Below are 19284 nucleotides of genomic sequence, written 5' to 3' on the forward strand. Positions count from 1 at the left end.
ATGGCCCAAAAGTAAGGACAGATATGGCTATTCAATTTATTTTTATTAATTACATTATGTTATTTTAATAATTTGAGGTGACCCCCCAGATTAAGTCAGAACAAAACAGCGTTTAACAATGAAATGTAATGTTAACTTAAACGATGAACACATGTCAATGTCTGTGTTAAAATTAATAAAATAGCTGCATGTGTTCTGACTTTTGGGCCACCCTGTATGTACACACACAGATATATACAGACACAAACACGTATATACACACAGACACACGTGTGTACACACACAGACACACGCGTATACACACGCACAGACACATATATATAGACACACAGAGACACACATATATAAAGATAAAGATCCCCCGTATAGCCTTAACAGACTGTAGGGGCAAGTGCTGTTAGCGAGCACCTATGAAGGCCAGAACGGAACACGAGAGGGTGGGGGGCCAGCACCACGCCCGACCGCCTTTGTCTCCCTAGCGGCGATGTTTACACACCGCACAGGTACTCATTTGAGGCTGAGTCGACCTAGGGGAGGCCCAGGACCGGTTCAGATAATTGTCACTGGTGTTTGCCGTGAGCGGGACTCGAACCCGGGTCGCCAAGTTCGTAGTGCAGCGCGCTAACCACTACACTACCACTCCCCACTACACACATATATATACACACAGACACACACATGTATACACACACAGACACACGCGTATACACACACACACACACATATACACACACACATATAGACACACAGACACATATATATAGACACACAGAGACACACATATATATACACACAGACACACACATATATAGACACATACACACGTGTATATATAGACACAGACACACACGTATACACACATACACACACGTATACACACATACACACATGTATACACACACATACACACGTGTATATATATACACACATACACACGTGTATTGTGAACGATCCCTCCAGTGGGATTGCGAACGATGCCTCGCTGCTGATCTCTTCAAGGAGCATCGTGAACCATCATCACGCGAACTCCCCCACTCATCCTCGCAGCAGCAGCAGTAGCGGCAGCAGCGGCAGCAGCAGCAGCAGCGGCAGCAGCAGCAACAGCGGCAGCAGCAGCAGCGGCAGTAGCAGCAGCAGCAGCGGCAGTAGCAGCAGCAGCAGCGGCAGCAGCAGCAACAGCGGCAGCAGCAGCAGCGGCAGCAGCAACAGCGGCAGCAGCAGCGGCAGTAGCAGCAGCGGCAGCGGCAGCAGCAGCAACAGCGGCAGCAGCAGCAGAAGCGGCAGCAGCAGCGGCAGTAGCAGCAGCAGCAGCGGCAGTAGCAGCAGCAGCGGCGGCAGCGGCAGCAGCAGCGGCAGCAGCAGCAGCAGCAGCGGTTTCTGGCTCAGCCATCGAACAAAGGCGGTGGTCACCGCATCAGCGTCGCGCGCTTTCAGATGCGCTTCTACGGCCGTCTGGAACGCTCTTCGTTCCGATATTAGAAAGCCACTGGAGCGACGCATCATCTAGATCGAAAACGAATTCCTGTATAGGACTACGTTTTGTGCTTAGCTTCTTGACCTTCCACCCGCATCTCCGATTAGCGCGGGTTGGCTACGTACGGTGCGAAAGAAGTTTAACATGCAGTACAATGAAGCGATAATTTCATAAATAAGTGAATGAGCCCGCGTCTCTCTCTCTCTCTCTGCATAATGTTTAATTCAGTCGTGCCATGCAGCGTGGCTGTCCTGGACAAGCAAATTCTAATTGTTGTGGTAGTCACCAAGGGAAGTAAAATTTCGACTTTGTAGCAACTCCCTTGTTTATCCGTCTGTACTCGCCTCGCTAATGATGTCACCTCTTAATAAATGCTCTACATTATGTTGGCGATACTGCTGCTGTTGCGATGGCAGTGGTGCACACACACACACAGCCAACAGCAAAAACGCGATGCCCTCGCCAATGACACTGTGTGTGGCCTTAAAAAAAAATACACATTTAATGGGCGACGTTTCGGGCAACGGGCCTTCTCCACAGCACATAGAGGGACCAGAGAGAGAGATAGAGTTAAATATATAAAACGCAGTTGGTTATCTGGACGTGGCTCGCTGATAATTTCTAACGAGGGCGAAGCTTAACCGTGTCCCTCATGTTGCGAGATGCATTTTATATATAGATATTAATCACTCAACAGGCCAAAAAACGGCGAGCGATAAAACGGCGCTATTCGAGTTGAAATCGACAATAGCGGATGCGTCTTCTTTGAAGGCATCTGCAGGACATAAATGTTCGACGGCGGAATTGTGTTCGCGAGTGAAACGGTTCATTGATTTACCCGCACGCGTTCAGCTTCATCGCAATCGCCAACTCGCGTACCACCCGCGGCCGTAACGCAGCGGCCGCAAGTATTCACAGGTAGGTGCGCGTCGCGTTACGAATGAACTCACGCCAACGAAGAGCGAAACACAGTGGCGTTGTTTTTTTTGAACCGATACTTTGTTCAAACATCCCAAATTCAGCACGATCCTCCTGAAAGTCAAACGGATAGCATTGGTTCTGGAAACGGTTACCGGTTTATTGTTTGACGCGCCCGCTGTTTGGTTCACGGGATTAATGGGCTGTGTTGTGCTGCTGGCTGTTGTTGCAAACAGCCAACGCCACCGCTGTTGCTGCTGCTGCTGCTGTGCGTGTTGTGAGCAGATGTGCGTAGCCGCCTATATCGGCGGAAGGAAATTATGCAACGCGTCCCGCGTAGCGCAATTCCACTATGAGTTCATAAAGCTTCCACACACTACACGCAAAGGTCCCCCGTATAGCCTTGAACAGAGTGTGTGGGGAGGCGGGGGCAAGTGCTGTTAGCGAGCAGCACTTATGAAAGGCCGACACGGCACAAGAACGAGGGTGGGTAGCCACCAGCACCACGTCTGGCTCGCTGGGTTCGTAGTGCAGCGCGCTAACCACAGCGCCACCGTTCCCCATTACACACCACACACACATCATCAGCCTGGTACAGCCCTTAAAGGCAAGTGTTGTTAGCGAGCACCTGCCTAAACACTGCACGTACACACACACACGCGCGCGACAAACAATACAATGAACAGAGGTGCAATTAGCGCATTCTCCGAATTATAAGACGCTTCGGAAAGTAAGACCCGGCCCCAAACTTGTGGCCGGTGTCCATATAAGGTATACAAATATGGTCAAACATACAAGCCTTAACATACCTTTGGGGCGAGTACTAGTTTAAGTCTGTAGCCCAGAATCGTTTCAAATATCGGCCACTGATATATTTATTTGTGAGCGGGAATCGGAACTCGGGTGCCATGGTTCGAAGCGCGGTGCACTGACCGCTTCATTGGCGCTTTCCATACCTCGTCGCACACACACGCGGACACGAGGCGTGACACTACCTCGTTACATTTGAAGTGCATGAAGCACATTTCACAGTTATTTAGTGAGTGAAGTTGTTAAAAAAAAAAACATATATACAAATGTGGGCAAATGTCTGACTCGAGACCGCCTCTTACAGCTGATATTCCCCGCAAGGAGCAACACCGGTGTTTGCTGATTGTGTTCGAGTGCACGTCAGCCCAGCGCTGTGCCCCGGGACGGGTTTCAATCAGTGCATCGTGCACGCCAGCTATGACGTCTTGGATCAGATGCATAGAAACGGACAAAAAAAATAACCAGAAAAATAACTTGAAATCTTTCAAATAAGCGCGAAGAGAAACGCATTTCTTGGAATCAAGAGACGGGAAGAGACGCACACGAATTGGGAAACAAACGCAACCCAGCGACATCATTTCGCAAATCAGAGACATCATTGCCGACTTTTAATAAATAAATAAAATTCAGTAAGGGCCTTCGGCTGAACGCGGCTGGCGATGTGCGAGTCGGCTCACCGCGGAGTAGCGCAGCTGGAGGAGAGAGGACAACCAGACCGCGGAGATGGAGCGAACACGCGGCCATCAGCTGGTGTGCACGAGTCAGATGGGACGTGGGATAGTGAGGGGATAGCCACGACGCACGGGGAGGGGGGGAGGAGGACGATCTTCATCCAGCAGCGGAGAGAACATGGCCGGCGATTTTCAGCTCGTTCGCCGTGAGACCGACTTGGAGCGAAGGGGACTCGACTCGGGCTGCAGTCGGAGAACTGCGACGTGACGACGCCATTGGGGCCATCCTTGTCACGTGGTGTCGTTCATTGTCACGAGGTGTCGCAGCTGCAACCTGAGTATATTAAGATAAAACAACAACAACATTTGCCACAACTAAACAAATGACTTTGGAACCAGTCTCGCTCGAATTCATGAACAAAGGGAACGGTAGCCCCCGGAATAGCTTCAATCGACTGTTGGGGCAAGTGCTGTTCGCAAAGCCAGATCGGCAAACGAGGGGGTCGGTGACCAGCACCACGCCCGGCCGCCTTTGTCTCCCGAGTGGCGATGTTTAACGCATCCCACCAGATTAGTAATTTGAGGCTGAGTCGACCGAGCGGAAGGCCAGGACGGTTCATATTTTACACGACCGCTCCCCCTACCTTAGCAGGAACAATCTGGGGCGCCCATCCGGGAATAATAATGATAAACCTGTTTATGGGATTATAGAAATATAGGGCACAACATATTATAGTGTTTGTATGCATCGGGACACCTTGTATGTATGTTGAACTTCTTTCGCAACGTACGTAACCAACCGCGCTAATCGGAGATGCGAGGGAAGGACAACGAACTCAACACAAAAAATCACTTCCAAAGAAATACGTTTTCAATTTAGATTTAAACGTGCATAGCTCCAAGCGACTTCCTAGCATCGAAACGGAAAAGCGTCCTCGAGTGGTAGTCCCTTACGCCAATAACTCCTAATCCAAGCGCTGCTTACGACAGAAACGCAATGAGAACAAGACGTGGCATTATACCGCGATTAGCAACATAGGGCCGTGTCTCAAGACGCCGTACAGACACTGTGGGCACATCTACCACGTGCAGAGCCAAGCGTCGGTAGACTTGGGCAGGACACGTCATGGCTACAGCAGGGATAATGATGATGGTGGTAATGATGCCAGATGGTCAATCATCAATTACAAAGCGGCAGCCACGGGACGGGAAAGCGTCCGATAGAACGCACCATGAGAGATGGAGCGTGGATGGTTAACATCGCAGTATCGTGAGAGATGGCGGCGACTTTGGGGAGAGAGAGAGAGAGCCCTTCATGCAGCAGTGGAGAGATAGCGGCAAAAGCCGGGGGTGCGGTGCCTGGGGCAAATCTCGCCGCGTGTATTACATCTGACACCACCCGTGACGTCAAAGCGCGGGGCCCCCCAAAGCGCGGGGCCCGGGGCGGTTGCCCTGATTCGCCGTCCACTACTCAGCTCGCTCACCAACCTCGACATTAAAAAATAAGAGAGAAGCGAAATCTCGAAGACGCTTTGAGTTTCAGGTTCAATTGATTTTCAATGGACGGATCGCCGTGCCGTCGTCTGTCCGACGTTCCGGCCGGGCCTGCCTTTCGGGTTTACCATGGGGCCATACGTGCTCTCACACGAAAACACCACCACACCCACGAATACCTCTCTCCCGATGGCTACTTGCCAGGTGCCTACTACGACAAGCTAGCAGCGAAGCGGAAAAAAAACATTCAGAGAGCAATTCAGCCCTGGGTAATAACAACAACAACACAACACAGTGACAGAGTTATTTGTACGTCCGGGAAAGCCTCAACTGAGTCTCGTAACTTTTTTCACCACGGTCTTGCCGGGTCTCCCCCGTCGCAGACAATGATTGCTGTGTGTACTGTATTGCAAATTGACGACTGTAATCTGCCGGCACACAATGGTCTCACTCTTGCGAATGAAGCCACGGGATCTTTAAATTGTTTCCACTGAAGCAGATGGCGCGCGTAGAAATGATTACAGGACACATCCCGTAGTGGTCAACACAGGACACACACACACAGCAGTGGTCAACACAGGACACACACACACACACAGCAGTGGTCAACACAGGACACACACACACACAGCAGTGGTCAACACAGGACACACACACACACAGCAGTGGTCAACACAGGACACACACACACACAGCAGTGGTCAACACAGGACACACACACACCGTAGTAGTCAACACAGGACACACACACACACAGCAGTGGTCAACACAGGACACACACCCCGCAGTCGTATTGAGCGGGGCGGCCGCTGGAGCTCGAACCGTGAACCTGTGTAACAAAGCGGACGTGTCATCCGCCCGAGATGAAAGATGTTTTCCGCGGGCATCACCGATGGTTACATCACAACAGTGAACCGCGCTACAAATGGGATAGCCCGTTCCCGCGGGCCCTTGTGGAGATGGATCGGGGGGCCTCGCGGGTGGTGGTGGTGCTGGGGGGGGGGCGAGACAAGGCGATGGGAGGGGGTGAACAGCTGTCACAGTCTGTACACAGCAGGTCCGCAGGGAGACCTGCTGGACCATAGCCCGCGTTGTGTAACGCAAGGCTGCGCGGATGGATCGGGGTGATCATCGATTGAGCTGGGAGTTTGTTTCGCAAAAACAAGAGCCATTAACGAGGTATTCTCTTGTTCTCGCTCCGTGACACATGATGATGAATTACAGAGCTCCCATGTATAATGTAGTCGACGTGCGCGTGTGGTATAGAACTCTATGCGGCGACGGCGAGGGGCCACGTGGTTGATGTCGAGTTCGGGACGACTCTTGAGAGATGCGTTAAAATACAACTAAAGACAAAGCCCCTTTCTCACCCCAACGATCCGGTTCGCTCACGTCTACAGAGTGCGTCCGTGTACACACACACGGGGGGGGGAGGGAGGGGAGTGCGCGTGGTGTGTACGCCGCCAATTGATGCGAGTCTGTCCCCGTGCCGTGCTGGGCGAGGGTGCTGGTGGTTGTTGTGTCACCATACTTCTCCACGCTGGCACGGACTCCGCTCGCTAGAGCTGCGCGATGAAGCGCGTCTGTCGAGGACATCTGGAATCCACTTGAATACTCTCCGGACTGTGATAGTTGTCGTTCGGACATTATGTTTTGACGCGTACAAGCGCTTTGCGATCTATTGGTGAAAGGCGCTGTATAGAAACGTAAATGTTTGTTTTATTTTATAGATGATTGCCGGATGTGTTGAGTTTGTCATTTTTATTTTCTTGTGCGCCACCGGCTCACGCCGTCGTAGTAACAGCAGCAGCAGCAGCGTGTCACGCATCGCACGAGATGCCAGCGAAGTGAAAACATAATCGCACGTTATATCGACGCGACATTTTTTGTTTGCCGGTATGAACATGATGCCTCGCAAAATGTCTCTGTTTGTCGTGTGAACGTCTGAACGCCTGTTTCATTGTCAGAAAGGGTAAAACCCCTCGACGTATTTGTCATCATCGTCCTCTCTCTCTCTCTCCCCCCCATGTCCACGCAAGGTGGTGTCTCTGGGCGGCGTCCCCGACGGAACCGTGGTCACGGTGCTCGCCGGCAACGACGAGAACTACGCGGCCGAGCTGCGCAACGCCACGGCCGTGATGAAGCAGCAGGTGGCTCGCTTCAACGACCTGCGCTTCGTGGGCCGCAGCGGCAGAGGTCAGTGCGAGCTCTGCATGCTGATATGAGCTACCCGTCGGAGGCCGTCGGACTGCGAGAAGGACTGCGTGCAGAGCGAGAGAGAGAGAGCGAGAGAGAGAGAGCGAGAGGTGGGGGTTTACATAAAGCAAAGTAAAAAAAAATTACGAAATGATAAACGAAGCAAAGTGCCGACTACACCGAGCATCTTCTTGTTTCCACTGATCGTAAAAAAAAAGAGTTCAGCGCGTCGCATTTCGCCGTGTGCGTCCATCTGTGACTCGTCGTGTCCCCCCCGCCCCCCCGCCCGCCCCCTGTGAGAACGGATGAAGCTCCGGGCAGCTCACGTCCTCTCTCACTCCTTCTCTCTCTCTCTCTCTCCGTATCTTCCCTCCCCTCGCATCACCCTGTCACCCGCGACATCTTCACCTGCTCATTAATTCTCCTCTCCTTCCTGCCCGGCGCTCCGTCTTCTCTCTCTCTCGCTTCTCATCTCGAGCCGTGCTCTCCTCCTCTCCATCCCAGCATCACTTCCTTGTGCCGCTCACCTTGCCCTCTCTGCTGCCCCGTTTGCAAAACTGACTCTTTTTTTTTACGATCAGTGGAAACAAGAAGATGCTCGGTGTAGTCGGAACTTTGCTTCGTTCATCATTTCGTTTTTTTTTTAAACTTTGCTTTATGTAAACCCCCACCTATCGCTCACTCTCTCGGTCACTCTCTCGCTCACTCTCTCGCTCACTCTCTCGGTCACTCTCTCACTCTCTCGTTCTGCACGCAACGGACTCCTCCCTCCGTGGTGTACCACGGGTACGAAGTTTTACGTACTCTACATTTACGGGATTATTATTACAATCGCTAGCTATACGTGGAAATCTGATGTATATGGCTACGTCGGGTGGTGGGAGGGTCTGACGACATCACCTATCCAAAGAACAATGCGACTTATTCCAAAAGTCAATCGTGAATTGCTACATTTGTATTTTACAAGACGTACAGATAATTGGTATACGGGGGAAAACAAATCTCTGTTCCACACAACAGCAGGGTGCTGATGTGTGTTGAACTTCTTTCGCACCGTACGTAGCAAACCGCTCCAATCGGAGGTGCGAGTGCACACTGCACGCGCGCGTGTACACACACACACGTGGGTGCGCGCGTGTGTGTGTGTACACGCGCGTCTACGCACACCCACACACACACGTGGGTGCGCGCGTGTGTATGTCTGCACGCGCGTCTACGCACACACACACACACGTGGGTGCGCGCGTGTGTATGTCTGCACGCGCGTCTACGCACACACACACGTGGGTGCGTGTGTGTGTACACGCGCGTCTACGCACACACACACACGCGGGTGCGTACGTACACGCGGACACACTACCACCACAGCACCTCGCCGGCGTTCCTAGAGCCATACCCCTCGCTTTGTAAACCCCTGCTCCGCTGCGCGATTCATTGCCACGATCCCTATTCACGATGACAGTATGCAGTGTAGTATTCGAGAGTCCATTGTTGTTGTTGTTCCCATCGCGTTTGTTGCTGTCGTTCTGTCGCCCTGATAGCGACACACGTTCACCACCACATGGCAAGCCTAGAGCACGTGCACTCGCCGACTCTCGCACGCGCGACTCGAGCAGCGTCACCGATCTTAAGGATCGACGACGAGAACAATACGCGCCGATTGATGATTAATATCCCCAATCGCAATGAATATAATGAAGATCGATTGTCACATTTCGATAAGGACGCCGTGTCGCAGGAACGTGCCAAAAATCGAGCATAGCAAACGTCGTGTTAGCATGCGAACTCTGGGCTGTCAGAGCATGTTGGTTGGCATGTTCACCACAAGTACCCGCCTGTGGTTAATGAGAACTTTATTCCTTGCCACAAGTTTCTGATTTGGTGTTTGAACATCCTAACGCCTCCGGTTTTATTGCCGGAAAAGGTAAAAGTCTTCTTATTTTTTCACGCTTTGATACCGGCAAACGGGTCGCATGTTGAACTCTTGATTCGTTCACCGCTCAAGTGAAAGGTGATCGATCCTCCGTTCGCCGACCCCCCCAGCCATCGGAATCGCCGTTTGTGTTTTGATGAAGCGGTCGACTGCGGGGGTCGACGGGCGAGACATTCCCCCGGGGGGTCGCGGTGACTCAGCGCTGGGAAGGAGCGAGTCAGCGGCGAGTGGGACGGGGCTGTCTGGGATGTAGGAGGATTGCTTACAGGGGGAGCGCCAGTGTAGTGGTCAGCGCAAAGCGCTCACGGCCACCAACATCAGTGACGATCATCTGAAACGGTCCTGGGCCTCCCCTAGGTCGACTCGGCCTCAAATGAGTAGCTGGTGCCGTGTGTGAACATCGCCACCGGGGAGTCAACGGCGGCCGGGCGTGGTGTTGGCCACCCACCCACCCGCCCGCTCGTGTGCCGTGCGGGACTTTATCGAGGCGTTCGCTAGCAGCACTTGCCCCGACAGTGTGTCAAAGGCCATGCGGGGGACCGTTGTCTTTGTGATTGCTCATGCGGGCAGTTGGCACTGAAGTGTGACTTCCATGTCTCAAGCGACACGGCGATTACATTTGGTGACGGATGTCGTGGTTTATGCATTTCGTGTGATGTGTACTGTATATGATATCCACAGTCAGACTACATACTCTATATAGTTAACTACCTCGCCTGGTATACAGGAGTTCGTGGGTTCGATCCCGACCCTGACGCCTGTTGTGTATTTGGAGTTCGCGTGTCTCTCTCTCTCCGTGGTGGCGTCGATTTTTCTCCGGGTCCTCCGGGTTTTCCCTCCACATTTAGTAACACGCATTTAGAGTATTTGGCTGCTACACATTTCCACATGGTAAACCACTTCGATGGGCTATCATTTGTGTCCAGGTCGCTTCTTCAAAAGAGTTTCATAGCTAAGTGGGCCTTGCCTGGTAAATAATATGAAAAACAATAGTTTATAGTTTTACAGCTTATGCTGTGTATGGTGGGTTCTACGGGATCGGAATCATGGCACGGGACACAGCCTATGAAGTTGCAAACTCAAACGTTGTAATTTATCCTGATAATCGCAAAATGTAAGACGAGTTTATAAATTGTGCTTACACAGCAGGTCGGTGTGATAGACAATACAGGACAGCCAGTCTCACCAATATGCCTGAACAAAGGTTGTGTAACGCCGTTACCGTGGCATAGTGAATAGAAAAAGATGCCGTCTCCCTCGCCTCTAGCAGGCTGTTGGGGCAAGTGCTGTTAGCGAGCACCTGCCAAGGCCGACACGGCACCACGCCCGGCCGCCTTTGTCTCCCCAGTGCTGATGTTTACACACGGCACCAATTAAGGCTGAGCCGATCCTAGGGGAGGCCCAGGACGGGTTCAGATATTAGTCAATATTGGCTGTGAGCGGGAATCAAACTCGCGTGCGCAGTGCGCTAACCACTCCGCCTTTTAATAAAAAATGACACACTATCGGTGTGAAAACGTCAGTGAGGGCTTTAACTTAGTCCCGGGGCTGAGCTTCAGAAAACATCGCCTACTTGCTTACGCCTTGATCTGCACCGAAAAAAAAAACTAATTGTCAATGTGTGGATGAGGGGAATGGACCTGTTCACTGGTTGAGCGGTAGGGGCCCGGGGAAAATATTGAAAGAGAGTTTAAACCCTGGTAAAAACAAAACAACTACGAGAACAATGCGGTTTATTGATGCAGGAAAAAGCCTCGCTTTGTCTGAGGACCCACGTGGACATCACATTAACCACTTATTGAGTGACCACTTATTATTCACATTCGGGTGAAATTATATATATATATATTGCAGTACTGTCTATGCGTACAATTTAATTCTCAAACACGGAATATGTTTCACAATAAGTAAAATCGCACCTCCGATTTAAGCACGGTTGCCCTACGTACGGTGCAAAGGAAGTTCAGCGTACATACAGGCCGTGCGGTGTGGATGCAATGCCGCTACTGCGCGAGGGAGGGGGGGAGGGGTAATTTGCGCAGTAATTAAACACAAACACAAAACAAGGACGGTCCCTATTGCCCGGCCAGCCGTGATGAATGGAGGTCGTGGCCGGCAACCGTGTTCGTTGCGAGCTAATGGGACGGGGTTCTTAGGACTCGTTGGGCACGTCCTCTGAGCCTCTCATGGGGTCAAAGAATTGAACCCGGGACATCGTTAACCCTTTCCCGTCCCGAGACGCACTGCAAGTTGCAGGGTGGGCGTCCCGTTCACCGCTGAATCTCGAAACGCGCAAGCGGTGCGGCGTTAATTTTATTTAGAGACGCGTAGCGCCTTTGTTTTTAAAGACGTCGTTACTCACCGCAGAGAACCGTAGCAACACGCCCGCCGCATTCTACGACAGTTGGCGGCCAAACTGTGCCACACGCCCTCCCGCATGGCCTTGTGGGAGCCTCGGTACCGATGAAGCTGTTTCAATTTAGTCTTTCTTCAGATTCCGTTCCGAGGACGTGCACGTCATCGGAATGGAACCGGAAGAAAAACTGACGACTTATACGTACGTTCGGATGACGTACACGTACGTCATTGGAAGGGGAAAGGGATTCAAGCGACGCACGGAGCAGGGACGGCTGGCGAGTGGAGAGTGGGATGCGAGGGACGCGAGGCAAAGCGCCGCTGTGTGAACACGCACACGAGGGGACTTCTCAACGTCAGGGTTCGTTTTGTCTCACCTGGTGAGACCCCCCCGTCCCCCCTCCAAGAGGCTAGGATCGAGTGGCATTTGGCATTTGGCTCAGAGGGTTGACCTGGGTCACCAAAGTGACACAAGCAGGAATATACAAAAACAACAGCAACAATAACAACAACAACAACAACAATTGAACAATGAAGCAAATTGAAAGCATAGCACAGAAGTCAACCAAAAAGCAATTTATAGCAAAACAACGACTGTGTTACAGTGCGCAAACAATCAATATTAAATGCAATTATTTTGCCGTAACAAAAGTTGGCTTTGACGAATTACTATTAGGAATGATTAGGAGTAACTTTTAGCAAGGGGAGAAAAAACATACTTGGGGTGGTTATTACATTAGTGTGTACACTTTGATGACAGGCGTTTAGAAGTTAAAACACCAAATGGATACCTATTGCAAGTCAGACTTGATGCCCTGCCGGGTATATATACACACACACGCGGATTGCGCAGCGTTACACCGGGGCGGCGAGTGATTTATCGCAACGTTTGTGTGTATGTGTGTGTGTCAGTGTTATATAAATAGCACGCGTGCACACAACTCACGGTTATCTGCGCCGTTGTGGTATTTTATAACAGCGGTGGCCCCGAGCCACCGAAGATAACCACCCAGCCCGGCGTGGCGTGAGTGACCTGTGGCCTGAGCTATACTCGCAGCCGATTGTCGCGGTTATCGCGAGCGAGCTTCAAGATTTCACGCCAAAGCCACAGCGTGCAACGTGGCCCCGAGATTGTATTTAGAATTGCGTGTAACTCGCCCTTTAACAGAATGAACACGAAGGGAAGCAATGGCTAATTATAGCGTCTGTGAGAAATGATAGTCGAGTTATTATTGTAGGTGACGAAAACAACCACGATATAATTCGTAGGCGGTTTAACGAACCGTGAGGCCAAGCAAGTGGTTGTGTGGTGGAGTGGTTGTGTGGTGGAGTGGTTGTGTGGTGGAGTGGTTGTGTGGTGGAGTGGTTGTGTGGTGGAGTGGTTGTGTGGTGGGTAGCACGCGGTGCTGTGAACATCATCTGGCCAGTGATATCAGAACTGAGCGATATCCGAAACGGTCTTGGACCTTGCCCACTCCTCCTTCACCTAACCGGCACTGATGAAGGTGGGGAAGTATGGTCAAAGTATGGTCAGAGTATGGTCAAGTATGGTCAAACGACCGCCCATGACCGACACGGTAGGCCTTCGTCAAGCAGTAGATCGACATAGTGAGCTGTAAGTTATATCGTAGACAAATTAATTCATATTATCATCATCATAATACATTTCTTCAGCGTTTTTTTTCTCTTCACCAAAGCTACCCGGGACTATAGGATGCAAGGTGAATCTCATTCTATCACCTGCATCTCATGACGAGTTTAACAAGGGGGGGGGGGGGGGTCGCATCACCTGGCCTTGGTTCCACACTCGAGTGCGGTGGAAAACGGCGCACGCAGTGAACCGAGCCGGCCCAGCACGGCACGTCCTGCGACAGATGCGTTGAGAGACGAAGGCGCGCTCACCGTGGGCAGGAGTGGGAGCTTGCCAGCCTGGACCTGACCGAGGGCCGGCAGGCTAGCACCGGGGGGGGAGGGGGGGGGCCTCTGCCGGTGGGAGGGGTCAGAGTTTAGGGCCTCCCGTCCCCGTTGAGTCGATGTCGACTGAGGGCTTCCACAGACGGCATTGTGGGCTGCAACTTCAGATTTGTTTTTAATGGAAACTGCGATGGAGTGATAAGCCACGGCATTCACAGCCCGCTTGCTTGTTAAACCGCTCGCATGCAAAATGAAAATAGCTGCTTCGGTGATGCTATGCAGTACTTTGCCGTGCTTACAGTCGCGTTTTAAAAATTAACATTGTTACACCAGTTGAAATTACCAGTTTTTACTTAGTAACACACAGTTGAATACAAACGCACTCGGTGCAAACATCACACATAACGTACGCGTGTGTGTATATATATTATGTTGTTATTTTGATTGAAATGTGGTAACGGAAATACCACAAATGTGCACTAGAATCTATTTTTCGCAAATCTGCCTTATCTGTAAAACGTGCCCCCCCCGCCGCCATTAAAACGAAACGCTAGTTCCACGAAGCAATGTGGCATGCGGTTTAACGGACTTGTGCGATTAGCACGGTTGGATACGTACGGTGCGAAAGAAGGAAACCATGCATACATAAATAAGTTCATAATACAGGTTTTTTTAGGGGGGTTAGAACGCGTAAATATAAATGTGCCGTTAATCCCGCCACCACCCGACACAGCCAATTAAACAGAAGGTGCCAATTCGTTACTAGTACATCACACCGGCAAATCAACACACCGGTGTGCTGTACTAGTCACGAATTGGCACGTTCTGTGTACGTGACAAACCTTGCATACTTACATTATTACTTCGCCTGTTTATCCAGGAGAGTTTCGCTGAGTCTCATGACTGTTTCAGGAGGGTCCTGCCAGTTTTTTTTGCAGGCGGAGAGGGAGGTGATAATTGCAATGTATAATCCCAATCGAGTATACACGGACGTATGTTGAACTTAATTCGCACTCTACGTAGCCAACCTGGCTAATCGGAGGTGCGGTGGACGGACAACAAACTGAACAAACGGGGAAAAAAAAAAATTGCGGGTATTTTGTCAAGTTCCAACGCCACCGCTCCCCACAGCACACACACACATACACGCCGCCTTTGCCTAACCACACAGCCACATAACCGCGCACGCAGACCGCGTGAACGCACAGCGTGGACACGATCCTGAGGCCCAATGAAGATGAATGTTGTGATCATCTAAGAGGTGGCCGGGTGGCTCCGGAGATGAGAGCGTTGAGCCAGCGCTGCTGAGACACTCCTCGGTTTGAATGCAGATTTCAGCCACTGCCTGCGATTAAACCCAGTTCTCAAGTCTAGTGAGTTGATCGTCTCAGCCTTGTCAGCAATGACCACGTTAAATACAAACACCATGACGTTAAATCTGCTGTTGCATTTAATCAGAGTCTCATAGCAGTGCTTGTGGGGACGTGCGCCCTCTATTGTGTAGATAATGATACAAATTATACTTGAATGATTGTTTTTCTACAGCGGAGAAAAGTCAATAGAAATTCCATATCCATAAGAGAGATCGAGTGAAAAATTGCTTCTGTGTGGGCCATTACTGGACATCTGTGAAACACATTCTTGCGGAGGGAGCTGGTAGGAACGTTGGGTTGCTCGGTCAATGGCCAGGGTCAACGGCGGCGTGGTGTATTCCGCAAATATGCCCGACTGTGAGGGCGGGCACAAGCCGGCGTGAGTAGGTTAAACGTTGAGTTTTATAAGGGCACCACGGGGTGACCAGCCCCTCCCCACCCAGCCCCACCCCTCCCACCAGCCCCTCCCTGCACGACGGACGGACACAATAATCCCCTGTGAGCTGGTGTAACCAGGCGGTTCCTACCAGTAAAAGAGCTTTATAGCTCATAGGATTCCTTCAGTATAAATAAACATTCGGAGTCTGACATTCTCTGACAGATGGCGTTCACAGCTCTATGTGAACTTACGAATGGATTCTTCATCTTGTGCTGTAAGGCCAATTAGCACCAATTTAAATAAATTGGAATACAATTAAAGCAAGAAGCAGTTGCCTCGTAGTCGGCGAGTAGCAGCCCACTGTCCCACGGCACCGTTGTCTCAGCGCCGTCGTAAAAATCAATGACAGCTCAGCCGATGCGAGGCGTGTCTCATCATCTTTATTCCACATTAACTAGGATATTCGTTTCCAACAATAACGCTCAGCAAACTGGTTGATCAAATTTTGACAGTTTAATGTATGAATTCGATATTACGTATATGTGTGTGTGTGTGTGCGCTGGAAGTGTATTACTTCAGTTTCTGATTAATAATAATAGTAATTTACTTACCCTCTTGTCAATCCGCTGCTGCTATAGATGAAGGCCCTCTCCCACGCTGTGTCGGTCATGGGCGTTGATTGACCATACTTCACCACGCTGGTCAGTGCGGATTTGTGAACGGGGGTGCCCAGGTTTAGCTTTCACTCGCACGCCGACGATGTTACCTGTATAACACGTGGGAGGCTTTCGCGACCAATATTATTCATAATATAGGGTTTTGGGTCAGTCGCGCTATTTATAAATGTGTCGTAACCCTCCACCACCCGACACGGCCAAACAGTAAAAAGTGTGTCACGTTTTTCAAAGGACAAAATTATTCACTTCTTTAGCCCACCGGTGTGTCCATTCTTGCCCGATGAAGCTGATTGTAATTATTAGCGAAACGTCGTGCTACTCACATTTTAAAATGCTGTTGATTCTCTCTTCAGCACATCGGTGAGCTAAAGAAGCGAATTATTTTGTCTTTTGAAAAACGTGACACATTTTTTACTGTTTGGCCGTGTCGGGTGGTGGAGGGTTACGACACATTTATAAATAGCGCGATCTGACCCAAAAACCTATATTATGGATGTTACCTGTAGCCAGGAATCAAACTCATGCTGCTGGGCTCGTAACTTAGTGTGCACTCACCATTGCGCCACAGACTCCACTAGCGATCGGTGTGATTAACACCGTGTAAAAATCCTGTATTTAAAAAATGAAACAGTCAAATATGGATTATTAAACTAAACTATTTTTATTTCACCAGGTAAGGCCCCACTGAGCTATTTAGTTATTTGTAAGAAGCGACCTGGTCATCACAAATGATAGCTCAATGAAGTGGCTTGTCGGCACGTGGAGTTTTATAGCAGCAGCCAAATAGTCTGAATGCGTGGTGGTGTTGATTCTAATTGTGCAGGGAAAACCCGGAGGACCCGGAGAAACATACACACAACCACGGGGAAAACATGCAAACTCCTGATATACAGCAGCAGACGTTATGGTCGGGATCGAACCCACGACCTCCTGTATACCAGGCGAGGGAGTTAACATCTTGACACCGCGGCACCCAATAACAGTGGCGATTTGTACGCAGAGTTTAAAGCTATGCTATGAAGCTAACTTCCTCGTGCAGGTTCTAAGCGTTAAGAGTTAATTGTATTGAGTTGACCAAGCTGAGACCTGGGGAGCCACGGATGGGTCTGGCTTGCAAGGGTGACCCCTTGGCATCAGCGCAGGGTCGGCTACCAGAATAACAAGAAGAGCCATCTTCTTGGTTCTTTCGGTAAAGTCACGTGGAAGGGAAATAATAAAATAATAAAAAGAAAACATAATAAAATACAACTCTCACGACGTTTCGGCCACAACGCAAGCAGTGAGAATTGTATTTTATTATGTTTTCTTTTTATTATTTTATTATTTCCCTTCTACGTGACTTAACCGAAAGAACCAAGAAGATGAATCCCTGCAGTCACGAAAGCTTTAAATCGAAGAAGGAGCCATCTCTTTAGAATTCGGTAAAAAAAAAACCCGACTCAATATTTAAAGAAGCCGCATTGCCAAGTTAATACGAGATGGTGGTCCTTAGTAAATGACGTCACGAAGCAGTTCGTAAAGATACCGCGTGCGGCTGCGCAAGCAACAGGTTGTCAACACACGTGCTAGGAGAACGTCTTTACACCGCACGCTCGTGAGAGGGTGGCAGCAGCTCGGGGGAGGAGGCCTGTTCATCCAGCAGTGGATTGACCATGGCTGCTGGCGATGCTGCTGCTGCTGACCACGGAATGCGAGTGCATTGAGAACACGAGTCTCTTAGCAGGGGAGGCGTGGTGGGGATCGGGGCGACACTCCAGACAGCACACAAAGTCGATGCGACCAAGTCGACAATAATTCCTCTTGGCCCAGGTTAATGACCGCCGTGGATTTGCATCCAGAACGGGTTCCGAGGCTGCGTGTTGTGACGTGCACGTCTCGCGTTGCTGGCAACGAGACGCCTGGCTCACACGGCCACGTTCATCATCATCATCACATGCAAGTGGGGGAGCGGTGTGGTGCGGCGGTTAGTCAACTTGCACTATGAATCCAGAGACCTGAGTTTGATTCCCGCTCATGGGCAACATCAGTGCCGTTTAACTGAACTGGTCATGGGCCTCCCCTTGATCGACTCAAATGATGCGGTGCGTGAACGTCGCTACTGGCGAGACAAAGGCGGCCGGGCGTGGTCCTGGCCACCAAGCCCCTCGTGTGCCGTGTCGGCCTTCGTAGGTGCTCGCTAACAGCACTTGCCCCAATGGTCTGTTAAGGCTACACGGGCGATCGTTGTCACCCGCGCGTGCGAGCACTTGTATTCACACGCGCGTGTGTGTGCACGCGCGTTCGCTTGTGTGCCTGTGCAGGGAAAAGCTTCACGCTCACCATCACGGTGTTCACCAGCCCGCCGCAGGTGGCCACCTACCACCGTGCCATCAAGGTGACGGTGGACGGACCTCGCGAGCCACGGAGTGAGTATCCCGCTTCTCTGCACTCCTCCTTCACAACAAAACACAGACACCCTCCCGCCTCTCGCTCCCCCACCGCTCTCCAATTAAGCATCAGGGGCTGCCGTGGCGGGTGCCGTTAAAGAGCTGCCGCGAGGCAGGTTGGCACAGCGCACACGAGGTGGTGGCATGTGGTGGTGGTGGTGGCGGCGTGGTGGTGGCGTGTGGTGGTGGTGGTGGCGTGGCGGTGGGCATCGAGCACACCAGGCCGCCCTCGGTCTCTTGTCGGCCTCCTCCTCTTTGCATTCATGGGTGAGTTGACCTCGGGGGTGGGGGGGGGTGTCCGGGTGGGGGGTGCCCAAATCGAGGTTGGATCGCGCACCAATTGCAGCCGGCTTAGCGCTCGGCGTGCGCGTCGCGCCGATTAGGACGTTGCGAAGCACCGCGATGCACTCCGTCCACGCCTGCGGGCGCACCACGAAATGTGGAAGGAAACAAGAAGCGCGAGGGAAGACAGACGAGCACGTGGGGACACGCGCGGGGCTGGCAACGTCGAGCAGGCAAAGGGTTGAGAAGGAGCGATGCAGCGATTGCCGGCGAGAGAAAGGGGACCACGGCGGAATGTTGCTCGGCCCCCCTCGCCGTTCACGAGCGGTACGGAAGGGACTGACGGTGGCGGTGGACAGACACTTTGCTCTCCGTGCTCAGA

General features: G+C 51.3%; 1 protein-coding gene across 5 annotated transcripts in view; it reads left to right on the plus strand.

Annotated features, from left to right (window-relative positions):
• LOC144734218 (runt-related transcription factor 1-like) overlaps positions 1-19284 on the plus strand; it is a 138025-nt gene that overhangs the window by 86723 nt on the left and 32018 nt on the right. For all 5 annotated transcript variants that reach the window (XM_078616334.1, XM_078616336.1, XM_078616335.1 and 2 more), the window contains exons 4-5: positions 7407-7563; positions 18495-18599. In XM_078616334.1, the coding sequence (XP_078472460.1) occupies positions 7407-7563; positions 18495-18599 (262 nt within the window). The remainder of the gene's footprint in view (positions 1-7406; positions 7564-18494; positions 18600-19284) is intronic.

Source organism: Lampetra planeri, chromosome 50 (assembly GCF_965212315.1).
Source record: "Lampetra planeri chromosome 50, kcLamPlan1.2.h2, whole genome shotgun sequence".
In the NCBI taxonomy this organism is placed as follows: Eukaryota; Metazoa; Chordata; class Hyperoartia; order Petromyzontiformes; family Petromyzontidae; genus Lampetra; species Lampetra planeri.